We start from the raw sequence: 16,025 nt of genomic DNA on the forward strand, positions 1-16,025 counted from the left end.
GAAATTTCGCCTTAATCCGAGCTCAACACCTTATAAATGGCAAAAAATCTCGAAATGCCGCTAAATAGGTTCTGCCAAGGCATATCCGCACCTGCGGAGACTGGGCTCGCACCTGCGCGCCCGCTGGTGCAAAAAATATGGGCGCACCTGCGAAAACGACTAACCCTGGCTGCCTCCACTTCTGCGACCACTAGTCCGCATTTGCGCTATCGCAGGTGCGGAGAAACCACCGCACCTGCGACCTCTTCTGATCACCATCCCTTCCGCACAAGCGCTCAACCTACCGCATATGTGGCCTCGCACCTGCGGCTAATACCCTCGCAGGTGCGATCATACCAGCAAAAGAGCAAACTTCAGAAATTTCTCAACTTCCATTCCAAGTCCGTTAACCACCCGAAACTCACCCGAGGCCCCCGGGACCTCGACCAAAAATACCAACCAATCCTAAAATACCATACGAACTTAGTCGAGCCCTCAAACCACATCAAACAACGCTAAAATCACGAATCACCCTCCAATTCAAACTTAATGAACTTGAAACTTTAAATTTCCACAACCGATGCCGAAACCTATCAAACCACGTCTGATTGACCCAAATTTTGCACACAAGTCATATTCGATATTTCGGACCTACTCCAACTTCCAGAATCAGATTCTGACCCCGATATCAAAAATTCCACTACCGGTCTGAAACTCTAAAAATTCGACTTTCGCCAATTCAAGCCTAAATAAGCTACGGATCTCCAAAACACAATCCGGACACTCCCTTAAGTCCAAAATCACCTAATGGAGAGAACATAACCGACGGAACTCCATTCTGGAGTCGTCTTCACACAGTTCCGATTACGGTCAAAATCCTAAGACTTAAGCTCCCGTTTTAGGGAGTAAATGTCCCAAAACACTCTAAAAACCAAAATGAACCCTCCCGGCAAGTCACAATAGTAGAAATAGATATAGGAGAAGCAGTTAATAGGGGATCGGGGCTATAACTTTCAAAACGACCGGCCGGGTCATTACATCCTCCCCCTCTTAAAATAATCGTTCGTCCTCGAACGAGTATAGAGACATACCTGAAGTGGTGAAAAGACGAGGATACCGGCTGCCATATCCTGCTCGGTCTCAAGTCGCCTCTTCGACCGGCTATCCCCTCCACTGAACCTTCACGGAAGCAATGTTCTTTGACCTTTCCTTTCTGACCTGCCTGTTTAAAATAGGCATTGGCTCCTCAACATAAGATAGATCCTTGTCCAATCAGACTGAGCTGAAATCCAACACATGAGACGAATTTTCGTGATACTTCCGGAGCATCGAAACATGAAATACCGGATGAACTCCTGCTAGGCTGGGAGGTAAGTCAAGCTCATAAGCAACCTCCCCAACACGCCGCAACACCTCGAAAGGACCAACCCGCTCTCCAACTATGAATGCAACATCGCGAACCTTTCGGTCCGCGTAACTCTTACGTTTGGACTGGGTTGTGCGAAGTCTATCCTGAATCACCTTAACCTTCTCCAAGGCATCCTGAACCAAGTCCGTACCCAATAACCTGGCTTCGCCCGGCTCGAACCAACCCATTAGGGACCGACACCGCCTACCATACAGAGCCTCATACGGTGCCATCTGAATGCTGGACTGATAACTGTTGTTGTAAGCAAACTCTGCAAGTGGCAAAAACTGGTCCCAAGCACCCCCAAAATCTATCACACAAGCGCGGAACATATCCTCCAGTATCTGAATAGTGCGCTCGGACTGTCCGTCCGTCTTAGGATGAAATGTTATGCTCAGCTCCACTCTAGTACCCAACTCATGTTGTACAACTTTCCAGAATCGTGATGTAAACTGCGTACCCCGGTCAGATATGATATATGTCGGTATGCCATGAAGCCTAACGATCTCGCGGATATAAATTTGAGCCAACTGCTCGGAAGAATAGGTAGTCATCACAGGAATGAAATGAGCTGACTTGGTCAGCCTATCTACAATTACCCAATCTGCATCAAACTTCCATTGAGTTCGTGGAAGCCCAACAACAAAATCCATCGTGACCCGTTCCCACTTCCACTCCGGAATCTCTAACTTCTGAAGCAATCCACCTGGCCGTTGATGCTCATACTTTACCTGTTGGCAATTTAGACATCGAGCCACATACTCTACTATGTCCTTCTTCATCCTCTTCCACCAGTAATGTTGTCTCAAGTCCTGATACATCTTTGCTGCACCCGGATGAATAGAGTACCGCGAACTGTGAGCCTCTTGGAGAATCAACTCACGCAAACTATCTACATTGGGCACACATAGCCTGCCCCGCATCCTCAATGCACCATCGTCTCCAATAGTGACCTCCTTAGCATCACAGTGCTGGACCGTGTCCTTAAGGACAAGCAGATGGGGGTCATCATACTGACACTCCCTGATACGATCATAAAGAGAAGACCGAGAGACCACACAAGCCAATACTCGACTCGGCTCAGAAATATCCAATATCACAAATTGTCTGGCTAAGTCCTGAACATCCAACGCCAATGGCCTCTCTGCTACTGGTAGATATGCTAAACTCCACAAACTATCTGCCCGGCGACTCAAAGTATCGGCCGCCATATTGGCCTTCCCAAGGTGGTACAAAATGGTGATATCATAATCCTTAAGCAGCTCCAACCACCTTCTCTGACACAAGTTAAGATCTTTTTGCTTAAATAGATGCTGCAAACTCCGATGATCGGTGTAAATCTCACAAGGAACATCGTACAAATAATGCAGCCAAATCTTCAAGGCACGAACAATAGCTGCTAACTCAAGGTCGTGGACATGATAGTTCTTTTCATGCACCTTCAATTGTCTGGACACGTAGGCAATCACCCTACCGTCCTGCATCAACACCGCGCCGAGACCAATCCGCGATGCATCACAATATATAGTATAAGATCTCGAACCTGTAGGCAATACCAATACTGGGGCTGTTGTCAAAGTTGTCTTGAGCTTCTGAAAGCTCTCCTCACATTCCTTTGTCCACCTGGACGGAGCACCCTTCTGGGTCAGCCTGGTCATAAGAGCTGCAATAGATGAGAAACCCTCTACAAATCGACGGTAATACCCCGCCAAACCAAGAAATCTCCAGATCTCTTTAGCCGAGGACGGTCTGGGCCAACTTTGCACTGCTTCCATCTTCTTCGGATCCACTTGGATCCCATCACTTGATACTATATGACCCAAGAAGGCCACTGAGTCTAGCCAAAACTCACACTTTGAAAATTTTTGCATATAATTTCTTTTCTCTCAAAGTCTGAAGCACAGTCCTCAGGTGCTGCTCATGATCTTCCCGAGTCCGGGAGTACACTAGAATGTCGTCAATAAATACAATGACGAATGAGTCAAGGTAAGGTCGGAACACAATGTGCATCAAATGCATAAAGGCTGATGGGGCATTGGTTAGCCCAAAAGACATAATAAGAAACTCATAGTGACCATATATGGTCCCGAAAGCAGTCTTCGGGATATCTGGCTCCCGAATCTTCAACTGATGATATCCTGAACATAAGTCAATCTTGGAAAATACTCTGGTATCCTGTAACTGATCAAATAAGTCATCAATACGAGGCAATGGATACATGTTCTTCACTGTGACTTTGTTCAACTGGCGGTAATCAATGCACATCCACAGAGAACCATCATTCTTCTTCACAAATAAGACATGAGCATCCCAAGGTGACACAGTGGGTCAGATGAAGCCCTTATTAAGCAACCCCTTCAACTCAGGTGGAGCCATACGGTACGGAGGAATAGAGATTGGTTGAGTGCCCGACAATAAATCAATGCCAAAATCAATATCTCTATCGGGCGGCATGCCCGGAAGGTCAGCTGGGAACACATCTGGAAAGTCCCTCACTACTGGAACTCACTCAACTGTAGGGGTATCAATACTGACATCTCTCACATAAGCTAGGTATGCGTCACACCCCTTCTCAACCATTCGTTGAGCTTTAAGAAATGAAATAACTCTGCTGGGAGTGTACTCTAAGGTACCTCTCCACTCTAATCGTGTAAACCTGGCATAGCTAACGTCACGGTCTTAGTGTGACAATCAAGAATAGCATAATCGGGCGACAACCAGTCCATGCCCAAAATAATATCAAAGTACACCATGATGAGTCATAATAAATCGGCTCTGGTCTCAAAACCACTAAGAGTAATCAAACACGACCGATACACGCGGTCCACAACAAGAGAATCTCCCACAACAGTAGACACATAGATATGGGAACTCAAAAAATCTCGAGATACGCCCAAATACGGGGCAAAATAAGAGGACACATAGGAATATATAGAGTCTAGGTAAAATAATACCGACACATCTCTATGATAGACCGGAACAATACCTGTAATGACAGAATCAGAAGCAACTGCCTCTGCACGAGCAGGAAGGGCATAATATCTGGCCTGGCCTCCCCTCTAGGGCGACCTCTACCTCCCCGACCTCCACCTCGAGCTGGTTGAGTAGGCGGGGTGGCAGCTGGTGCTGTAATCATAGCTTGAGGACCCGGTGGAGCACGTTGTGGCTGAGAGGTCTGTGAAGGTACATCCTTCCAAATTCTGGGGCAAATCCTCACCACATGGCGAGTGTCGCCACACTCAAAACAACGTCGCTTCTGACGTAGCTATGGGAACTGTGCGGTACGGGTACCCTGAGACCCATGAACACCTGAAACACCGTGCGAAGCATGAAACACAAACTGAACCGGCTTACCCACAAAACCTCTACCATGTCGTACCCTGCCTCCAAAATAAGGAACAATGGATCTTTTCAGTCTATGAGGTCTTCTTGCCTCCATGTACTCTATTTCCTGACTTCGTCTGTCCTCTCTCGCCTGGACCCACCTGTCCTCTACCCGGCAAGCGATCCCTACCACCTGCTAAAATGGGACCACAGGCTGTGTCGCCATGAAATCTGGAACCTGACCAACGTGAACTCGCTACTCTAGAGTGTGGGCGGCGGGAGTATAGGTCCCTCCCCGGTATGTGAAGTAGCTAGTACAACCTAAATCAACTCCGCCTGAACAAATGTACCAAACATGCTCAGGAACTGGGCTAGAGTCTCCTGGAGGGCTGGTGCAGAAACAGGTACCTCAGGTGTCTGCCCTCCAGCTGGAGCTACTGGGGGCTCCTCTGTAGCAGCTCGTGCGGGTGCTCTGTGTTACACCTATATTTGTTTTGTACGTGAAAGTACGCCATAAATAAATTTGTGAAAGCTCGTAAATGAGATGTTATATCCCACATTTTTGTTTGTTAAAGTTTCGTCGTAAGTTAATCGACGTAAGTTCGGGAATGAGATTATAAGCATTATGCTATTTCAAACAAGTGATGAGTAAATTAGTGAAGGTGAGAGGGTAAGCAAATCGAAGAAAATGAATTTTGTCAAAGTTTGTCATTTTGAGATAAAATACGGCCCGAGCTAAAATACTCGGTATTTATGGACTAGTACCATACAAGGTACCACATGACCATGATAGTAAGGTGTAAAAAGTGTGTTAAAAGTGAGTAGTACTTTAAGTAATTTGAGATAATTCCTAATTATGTGGATTATTGGGTAATGAAAGATTATCTAGTTAATTAAGGAATTGATTGGATAATTAATAATATTTGGGGGAAGATTAGCTAAATAATTAGGACATTTTGATTAGCCTAATCCCCCCTCCCCAAACGTGGCAGCAAACTTTGCCAATGTGATGACTCTTCAAGTCACTCGGTAAGGTGTCATTTTAATGGATTAGTCATCACCTTAGTGGGGCCCACACCCACTAAGGTATAAGACCTCTCTAACTCAGTGTTGTGAAGAGCGTGAAGCGAGAAAAAATGACAACTCCCATTTCGCTTAAAGCGAGAAGCGAAGCGCTCGCTTTTTTGAAGTGAAGCAAAATTTAAAAAAAAATAAAATAAAATAAATACTGCATAGACAACACATGTAATTGTAAGTAAATGTTCAATACTTTAATGTAAAAACTAAATAGTAGTATCAATTAAAGCACAAAATGAGCATCCTATTCTTCTACAAGATTGTCAAATTCTTGTATTCCACTATCATTATTATATTGCTCATCATCTTCTTCAACTTCTTCTTCTTTATCAACTAGGGACAAAGTAGCTTCCTCTTTTCCCTTCCTCTGTGAACTTGAAGTTGAGGTACTCCCCCTCAAACCATAAATCCTCTCCCCAATTCCACGCGCCTCCGCAACATCACCCCAAATGAAATCAGAAGTTTCCTCAAATACTTCTTCATCTGCATGATCTTCAGGGACTCCAGTTAGCCATTCATTAGCATCATCGATGTTGTCCAAAATAATTGGATCAATTATATTGCGAGCATTGTAACGACGCCTCAATGTTGTATTGTATTCAATGAATACTAGATCATTGAGACGCTTCAAGGTTAGTTTGTTCCTCTTTTGGTATGAATCTGCAAATAATAGGTAATTAGTAAGATTAGGACAATTGAGATATAATTTAATTATCTCAATATACTAAATCTTTATTCTTAGTTCTTACATGTTCAAACATGCTCCAATTCCTTTCACACCTGGATGAGCTAATTTTTTCCAAAAAGTTGCTCAACATTCCTATAAATACTAAATTGCTCTGTTATTTTATCTTACACGGATTCTTCAGGTATCAACTTCTCAATACATTCATAGTATCTATTCCACAAAGGTTCATCTCCTAGAATTATTTCTTCATTGTCATAAAACAGTTCCGGGTTCAAAACAAGTCCAACTGCATGCAAAGAGCTATGGAGCTTACTATCCCACCTTTTATCTATGATCTCAAAGACTCTTTTGTATTTTCTTTGATCACTAAAAGAGACTTGAATAACCTCCTTTGCCCTATCCATTGCTTCGTACAGGTAGCCCATTGGTGGTCTTTGCTCCCCATCCACCAAATGAAGCACTTTAACTAAAGGACCACCAATCTTCAATGCATGAACCACATTATTCCAGAATGAAGGAGAAAGTATAATATTTACAGATTCTCTCCCTCGAGCTTCCCTTCCATAGTCACTGTTAGTGTACTCATCTGAAACAAACAACTTCTTCAAATTACTTTTTTGCTCATACATCCTATGCAAAGTCAAGAAAGTAGTAGCAAATCTTGTCTTTGCAGGTTTCACCAAGCTTCTTTGTTTAGTGAATCTCTTCATCATATTCAATAACAAAGGCCTTTGAACAATATAGGAATGCACTCTAATTGCCTGATTAAGATTGAACTGAAGGGTCTTTCCTTGAAAATGTCACCGAAGATCAAATTAATGGAATGTGCTGCACACGGAGTCCAATAAATATACGGGTACCCAGCAGACATCAAATCACCAGCTTTAACATTTTCACTGGCGTTGTCTGTGATAACTTGAACAATATTTTCTGCTCCAATAGAGTCTATTGTACTTTTGAACAAGGAGTACATTTTGGTTGAATCAGTCGAAGAGTCGCTTGTATCAACGGACTCAAGAAACAGGCTTCCCTTAGGAGAATTCACCAAGATATTGATGATCATTTTTCCATTTCTTGCCGTCCACTTATCCATCATAATGGAACAACCAAACTTGTTCCATTCTACTTTGTGCTCCTCCACGATTTTGTTCACCTCTGCCACCTCTTTTTTTAGATATGGCCCTCTAACTTCATGATAAGTTGTAGGCTTCATTCCTAGACTATATTGGCCTACAACCTCAAAAAAATCAGAAAAAATGTCAGTATAATTAACACAATTATAAGGAAGACCTGCATCATACATCCACCGCGCAAACATTGTAACTGCACGATCCCTCAAAATCGGTTTGGCATCAATTTGAGGATTACCATTTTTTTCCTTCCTTATCTCCAGATTTTTGCGAGAAGTAACAATCCATAGGACCTTTGGTCTTGCCAGTAGATCCACAACTAGAAGACATTGGTTGCATCCTTTCCCGCTTTTGTGATTTTGGTGGAAGCGACGAAGCATCGTCACATTCTTCTGTTTCATCATCGTCATCAAGATTATACAGTTCTTGTTCATGAATCATTTAAGTCTTTAACTTTCTCTTTTTATGAAGGAATGCTTTCAAATTTTCCTTCACATGCGATGGAACTTTAGGACAAGATGCGACATTTGGATCACCACCGATTAGATGCACTTTTTGACGATAGATTCCTCCATTTGAAATCTTGTCACAAAAAGACATCTAATTTCCATCTTGTTGGTCTCGCAAACTCTTTCAGAGTAAGCCCAAGCCGGGTCTTTCCTATCTTCTTTTGGCACCATTAAAAGAACAACTACTTAACACATAAGAAAGATAATAAGAACTAATAATAAAGGATATAAAAAATCAGAGGAATTCTCTGTTAATAACTGGAAAAATTGGGCAGTAAAATTCTGGAAAAGATTCGCCAGCATTTCGCTGCTTTTTGGACGTTTAGAAAGAAAAAAAAAAGAAAAAGAAGAAGAGCGAAAATCAGAAGTTCAGAACATACCTGTTGAAAGTCTTGAAGTCTTGAACTTGAAGTTGAAGAAGAAGAAGAACAACCCTAGTTGATGATTTGAGATTCTTTCAGAAATCAGAAGTAGATGAAGAAGAAGTTGTTGCTGTTGGAAGTTGAAGAACACTAGTCGCTACTGTTGAAGAAGTCCAGACCAGTGTTTAATCCAAAAAACTTGTTTTTAATAAAACAGGGTTGGGTATTTTAATACAGAGAAGCGGAAGCTTCTTCGCTTCGCTTCGCTTTCCCCACTTCTCGCTTTTTACAGAGAAGCGGTCGCTTTTACTGACCTGAGTCGCTTTACCTTGCTGAAGCGTTGCCTTTCACGCTTCGCCTCGCTTCTTGCTTAAAGCGATGAAGCAGGCACTTTTTTAAACACTGCTCTAACTTAAATAAAAAGATGCATATTCATGAGTAATGTAAAGATTTTTCATAGCATCTTCATAATTCAACAAGATCTCATAAGTGTCTTCAAGAATTCAAACGAGAATTCTTAGTATTTTAGCAACGTGAGATTTTGCAATTTTAAGAGAATACGGTGCAATCCTTCTCAAAGATATCACACAATTTTTCCCCTACTTTGATTCGTCGTTACATGTTTCGTCGCAAAAGATATGTGTTAGAGGAATTGTCAAGAGAATCGGTCCAGGTATGTTAAGGTTATCCCTTCTTTCTTTTTGGCATGATTTATACGACACGAACGAAATGAGTAAACACACAATTTTCATAAATGACTCTATTAATAGATGTACTAGGGGTGTCTATATTATTGATTCCCCATGTAAATTATTATTAAATCTTATGTTCATGGGTCTCAGAAAAATACGTATTTGATAAAGTTTATCCGAAAGGCATATTGATTTTATGACATTCCGAGAAATCTTATTAAAATATTTCATATGCATTTCATGCATTTATACATGCACATTGACCCATGACCAGATGACATTATATACGCATATATATATATATATATATATATATATAGCATTATATACACGTATATATGTAAATATATGTATATGGGATATGGAAAAAGGTTACGGCGTTATATACGCACCACCACCTGATCAACTGGTATACGTTGATGATTTGCCCACAGTGGCCGAAATGATATGATGAGATGCTCTCAGAGGCTTGGTGATGTTATGAACGCATATACCTATGCATGGTATGATATTTATACGGATATGCATGACATTATAAAAATAAAATGATTCACAGAGCTATGCAGACGTACATGTCGAGTCTTTTACTCCATGTTTATCTCATGTCTATTATTTACTGGTTTTCATTCCTTACATACTCGTTAAATTATTTGTACTGACGTTCCTTTTGCCTGGGGACGCTGCGTTTCATGCCCGCAGGTGTCGATAGACAGGTCAAGAGTCCTCCAAGTAGGCGATCAGTTCAGCGGAAGATGTCGGTGCACTCCATTTTCTCCGGAGTTGCTTGTTTGGTCAGTATGATTTTAGATGTGTATTGTTTGGTATAGCGGGGCTTTGTCCCAACCTTTATGACAATTATGTATTCTTAGAGGCTTGTAGACAGATATCATATATATGAAAGATTGTATGGCCTTGTCGGCCTATGTTTAGTGTACGAGTGATCATTTTGTTCTTATAGGCCAGTATGTCAAATGTATAAATTTTTATATCATATTGGGTCATCTTATATTGAGTATTCCCTTATGTTTATTCTGGTTAGCCCATGATGGCCCGTTTGGCCCATTTACCAATGATAGTACGATAAGAATGATATGTAATGTTGGTACTCGGTTGAGTAAGGTACTGGGTTCCCGTCGCGGCCCATCGGTTTGGGTTGTGACAAAAGTGGTATCAGAGAAGTTCCGTCCTAAGGAGTCTACAAGCCGTGTCTAGTAGAGTCTTGTTTATGGATGTGTTGTACACCACACTTATAAGCAGGAGGCTACATGGCATTTAGGGCTGTCACTCTTTCTTCTTACTTTAGATCGTGTGGTAGAGCTCACTTATAAGAATTCAAATTCCTAACTTCTATTTTATTCGTAATAAGACGATACCTACACCGAGAAAGACAGTTGGTAAGAGATTAAATGTGGCTATGGTAGAATTGAGTCAGAGGAACTCGATTTTTCGTGATGCTTATTATAAGTGAATGTAAGGTCTTCAGTAAATTATGTGTGTACTAAGACGTGTAAGTCTCTTGATATGGAGCCTTAAGACATGAATATCTATCCACTTTTATGGTGAAAGGCAATAAGAGATTAAGAAGATAGATACAAGTTTCAACAAGCAAAAGAAGCAAGATAAAGAAGGGTACGAGGCGCCCAGTTAATGAAGATTATTAGTATTTACAATTTAGGCAGAGGAATATAAGCCTTTTGAGTTACCTTCAACAATAACAGAGGTATGTACAATTGGTCACACCCATCTCAGTTTATGCCCTATGGGAGCTGATAGATATAGTTTAAGAGAAGGACAAGATATCAGGATCCGACTGGGGTTGGAGTAACCCAAAATGGTGCATGGATTGTTAGCATTAGTGGATATTTCCGAAGGATATTACAAATGTGCTAATAGATCTCATTGGGAGACACCCAGATGGTGCACTCTAAAGTAGTACAGCTAGATATGAATACTATAAAGATAGGCACTGGAAGCCTTGAAGGGATAAATATTACCTTAGTGTAGCTCCAGTCCCTAGTGGAGAAAGAATGTTAGGCAACCCAAAGAGCCAGTAGATGGAGCAAGGGGAGCTAAAAGCAAAATAATGTCTTGTTCGAGTTTTCAGAATAAAGTGATAGATATAAATGTTAGCGGGAAATAAGAAGAGAGTTAGTGAAGCATTATAAGTAAGATGTGATACATGGATGACAATGGTAGATCAAAAAAATGACAATATTACAGAGTCTATAGTCAATTAAAGGACGAGAGGTGACAGGACTTGAGACAACAAACGAGTATAGACCATAAAGTCATATCCTTATTTCGAGAAATAAGTTCGTGACTCCAACGCGACTACCAAAAGGAAAAGTTAGACTCCAGAGTAATAAGAAATCAGCATAGACTGATGAACAAGATAAACTAAGCATGAACTAAGGACTGAGTAATTTGATAATAATCTGCATCATAAGAATTTCAGAGATTGCGTTCCGGCGATAATAGAATGGACAACAGAAGAATATTCATGAGAAATTCAGAAAATGGTCATTCAGGAAGATGCTTCCTTAAAACAAGCAAAGTTAAACTTAAGGGACTGTGTGTGCCAGTTACACTAAGTGTCACCCGTGAGTAAGGAATTTTGTTATCCTTGGTACATAAAGATTACTGCAAGGCAAGCAAGGGTCATTGATGATGTGAAAAGACGCCAAAGTTGAAGAGGTAAAACATCTATAGGTAGATCGTCGTAGCTCTAAATCTTAGTACTCCCCTAAAGGGGGGAATATGGAGTGATGTGGCATTAAGTCAGAATTAAGTGGTTCTAGTAACTATGGAATGGTAAAGGAAGAATGCGATAAAAATGAGAAAGGGATAAGATTGCACTTATTCAAATCCTACAGATAAGCTACGATTCCAGAACATCATGCAAATACGACGTCAAGGAGAGGAAGTAAGGGTTCCCGACCAGGATATTATTGATAAATAAGTGTGAATGAATACTTGATACATAAGGAGCCAATGCGAAATGTAAGTTAAGACAAAGGACATGTTCCAAGAAAGATTACGCGGAATACAGATATGAGAACGGACCAACGAGTAGTTAGTAGTTGATTCAAGAAGAGCCTAGTTATGGCTAGACAAGAGGATACAGACAAATCAGTAGATCGTGCAAGACAAGCATAGTGAAACCCAATATGGTGAATTCAGTCTCGCAGTTATGACATGGTAATACTTGAGAAATATCCAGATAAGGAGTCGGGGTAGTTAAAGGTACCATATGAGTGTTCCAGAATAAAAGAGAGTGCCACCGGGAAGACAGTCAAAATATTAGTTCAGAAGCAACCCTACAAGAACAAGGGCGTGGAGATGAGTAATTACGGATAATTATAGGTGAGTACGAACATCATAAATTCTATCGGGAATACGATATAATAAGCTTGCGGCTTTACAAAAGTCAGAGGGTCCTCCCTAAGTACCACAACGAAAGACTAGCCGAGAAAATAAGGAAGAAGGCTTCAACCTAAGCACAGTGACCTAAAGAGGAAATGGTCTTGTAACAACATTGTACGCACTCCATAAGAAAATGGCACCTTTCATGGCTAATGAACGGGAAGAAAAAAAAATCAAAAGGTGATATTCAAGATCATATGGGTTGTATGGAACTTCAATATATGAGGGAACTAAGATAAGCTAAGTATGCAGGCAACAAGGGGGCAGAAAGACCATGAAAAGTAATAGCTTACGTTTAAAGAAAGCTTAGAAGGAACGAAAGGAATTATTCGATCAATGATCCAGAGTTAGTTATGCTATGAACGCACTTAAGATTTTGGAGTATTATCCATGCAACATATATGTTGACAATCATACAACCGTAGAAGATTCTGGTATAAGTTAAAATAAAGAATTAAACCCAGGTCATAGACAAAGGATTGAATTGTTAGAAGATTATATCATGAATATATTCCATAGCGTCCATGAAGGGCTAAACTAATACCATGAGCCGCAGATCGGAAGATAGCTTAAGCCTACATAAAGGCTGATCAAAAGGAAGAGGAAACTAAAGAGTTACATCAACAAAGTAAATAAGAAGTCTAATTATTGGACCCAGAAAATTATAGATATCGTGATTGAGAATATTGCAGAATCACTGTTAATATCAGAGGTACAAGAGAGATAGTACAGTATACATATTCTATAACAGCTATAAGATAAAGCCGGTTAGAAGAGTACCAGCCTTATAAGAAGTCAGTATGAAGTTCCCACCGGATTGTGTATGCACCAAAGGTGCAAGTATTATAATAAAAGCTTCAAGTTGTGGATATAAATTGTACCTATGAGGAATGGAGGTCATGAAAGAGATAAAAGATATGATGTGAGATTTTAAGGCAAAGGTAAACAACGTACGAGATACTCAAATGCAGAATATTGTGAATAGTTCATACTTTGGATAGAAGGCTAGAAGCATAGGGATTCAATATCCAGGAATGAGAGCGGCATTCTCAGTGGCATATCTTACAGCCTATGGTTTCTAGGTACTGAGAGATCTAGTCAAGAGAGCAAAGAAGAGTTTGAGACGATATGATGTCTCGCCTGATGTTCCAGAATAACATAAGAAAATCTATGGTGCAAGCAAGTTGAAGGAAGGTGGCGAATAATATAAATAGATATGTGTAGGTCGCAAGCTAAAGTATGGTAGAACGATAAGGTTTTAAGAAGACATGAGTAAGGATAAGAAAGGGCGAATAAGAAGGTGACGAGAATAAATAAGTCCCCAGGATTAAGCCCATGAAAGCAAGAAGAGCCGATGGTTTCTCTAAGATATACAAAGCTCAGTATAGCCTGAATGAACTCAAAGGAGTCTAACACTAATGGCATTTATAAGAGATGAAATGCTGCCCTGATTGTACAATAAGGGTGTAATTGTGATAGATAAAGGATGACGATTGGGCCTTCAATTGAGTAATGATTTGAAGAGGATTTCATGAATTGTACAGGATTAAAATACCCACGTAAGTGAATCACATTAGGATACTATAAAATACGATAATTGAAGTACAGTATCGCCCCTATGTGGATCAGGAAAATCACTTCAAATATTCCTCGATGCAACATAAGCCCTAGCGACAATGTATTACGTAAGAAGTTTCAAGTTATCAATGGAATATTGTAAGATCAACATTGAGGTGAATCGACAATGGATGGATAAAAGATACAAAGTACGAGACGAGATTAGGCCATCAGTCTTAACATGAACAGTAATAAAAAAGCGTTAAAAACTTAGCTTTATGCATATAGGATAAGCAACGAGAGTAATTTGGAGTTTAGTAGCAGACCTCAGTAACGGTTAATCAAAGTAAGAGTTATGGTATAGTATGACCTACCTAGACCAGTAAAGTCATACGGATGGATAAACAGATCTATGAAATAAGATATAACAATATTCGTAAGTTCAACAAAGTACCGAGCAAAGAACATCAGTATACTTATAGATGCCCAGAGGAACATCTTATTGAGCTCTGTATATGTTTACAAAGTGAGGTATAGAGATTGGCTAAAAGATGGAGGAAGAAGGAGAGAGGAGTCACATAGGCGCACTTACAAAGTCAGAGTCATACATGCTGGATGATAAAAGGTAGCAACAGTTACAAAATTAAAAGGATTCCGACCACGAATTGTGGTGTGAGAAAGAGGCCTAAAGGGGGGAATGCCCTAGATGACAAGAGGAGTACTACAGTATTCGCAAGAGCTATGGGTTATGAGAATGATAAGTGCATCAGTCAACATTCGAGGACGAATGTTCCAAAGGGGGGATTAATGTTACACCCCATATTTTTTCTGTACGTGAAAGTACGCCATAAATAAATTGGTGAAAGCTCGGAAATGAGATGTTACATCCCGCATGTTCGTTTGTTAAAGTTTCATCGTAAGTTAATCGACGTAAGTTCGGGAATGATATTATAAGCATTATGCTATTTCAAACAAGTGATGAGTAAATTCGTGAAGGTGAGAGGTTAAGCAAATCGAAGAAAATGAATTTTGTCAAAGTTTGTCATTTTGGGATAAAATACGGCCCGAGCTAAAATACCCAGTATTTATAGACTAGTACCATATAAGGTACCGCATGACCATGGTAGTAAGGTATACAAAGTGTGTTAAAAGTGAGTAGTACTTTAAGTAATTTGAGGTAATTCCTAATTATGCGGATTATTGGGTAATGGGAGATTACCTAGTTAATTAAGGAATTGATTGGATAATTAATAAAATTTGGGGGAAGATTAGCTAAATCATTAGGACATTTTGATTAGCCTAATCACCCCCTCCCCCCCAAAACGTGGCAGCAAACTTTGTCAATGTGATGACTCTTCAAGTCACTCGGTAAGGTATCATTTTAATGGATTAGTCATCACCTTAGTGGGGCCCACACCCACTAAGGTATAAGGCCTCTCTAACTTAAACAAAGAGATGCATATTCATGAGTAATGTAAAGATTATTCATAGCATCTTCATAATTCAACAAGATCTCATAAGTGTCTTCAAGAATTCAAACGAGAATTATTAGTATTTTAGCAACGTGAGATTTTGTAATTTTAAGAGAATACAGTGTAATCCTTCTCAAAGATATCACACAGATTTTTCTCTACTTCGATTCGCCGTTACGTGTTTCGTCGCAAAAGATGTGTGTTAGAGGAATTGTCAAGAGAATAAGTCCAGGTATGTTAAGGTTATCCCTTCTTTTTTTTGGGCATGATCTATACGACACGAACGAAATGAGTAAACGCACAATTTTCATAAATGACTCTATTCATAGATATACTAGGGGTGTCTATATTATTGATTCCCCATGTGAATTATTATTAAATCTTTTGTTCATGGGTCTTAGAAA

General features: G+C 40.3%; 1 protein-coding gene across 1 annotated transcript; it reads right to left on the reverse strand.

Moving 5' to 3' along the window:
* Positions 1-5,032: 5,032 nt before the first annotated feature.
* LOC142169069 (uncharacterized) lies at positions 5,033-8,047 on the reverse strand. The gene is made up of 6 exons (XM_075230271.1): positions 7,900-8,047; positions 7,603-7,706; positions 7,356-7,506; positions 6,676-7,266; positions 6,105-6,448; positions 5,033-5,047 (listed from the first exon to the last, which is right to left on the reverse strand). The coding sequence occupies exons 1-6, from the start codon at positions 8,045-8,047 to the stop codon at positions 5,033-5,035; spliced, it is 1,353 nt and encodes a 450-aa protein (XP_075086372.1).
* Positions 8,048-16,025: the final 7,978 nt, after the last annotated feature.

The sequence above is a fragment of the Nicotiana tabacum genome, chromosome 14, assembly GCF_000715075.1.
Source record: "Nicotiana tabacum cultivar K326 chromosome 14, ASM71507v2, whole genome shotgun sequence".
In the NCBI taxonomy this organism is placed as follows: Eukaryota; Viridiplantae; Streptophyta; class Magnoliopsida; order Solanales; family Solanaceae; genus Nicotiana; species Nicotiana tabacum.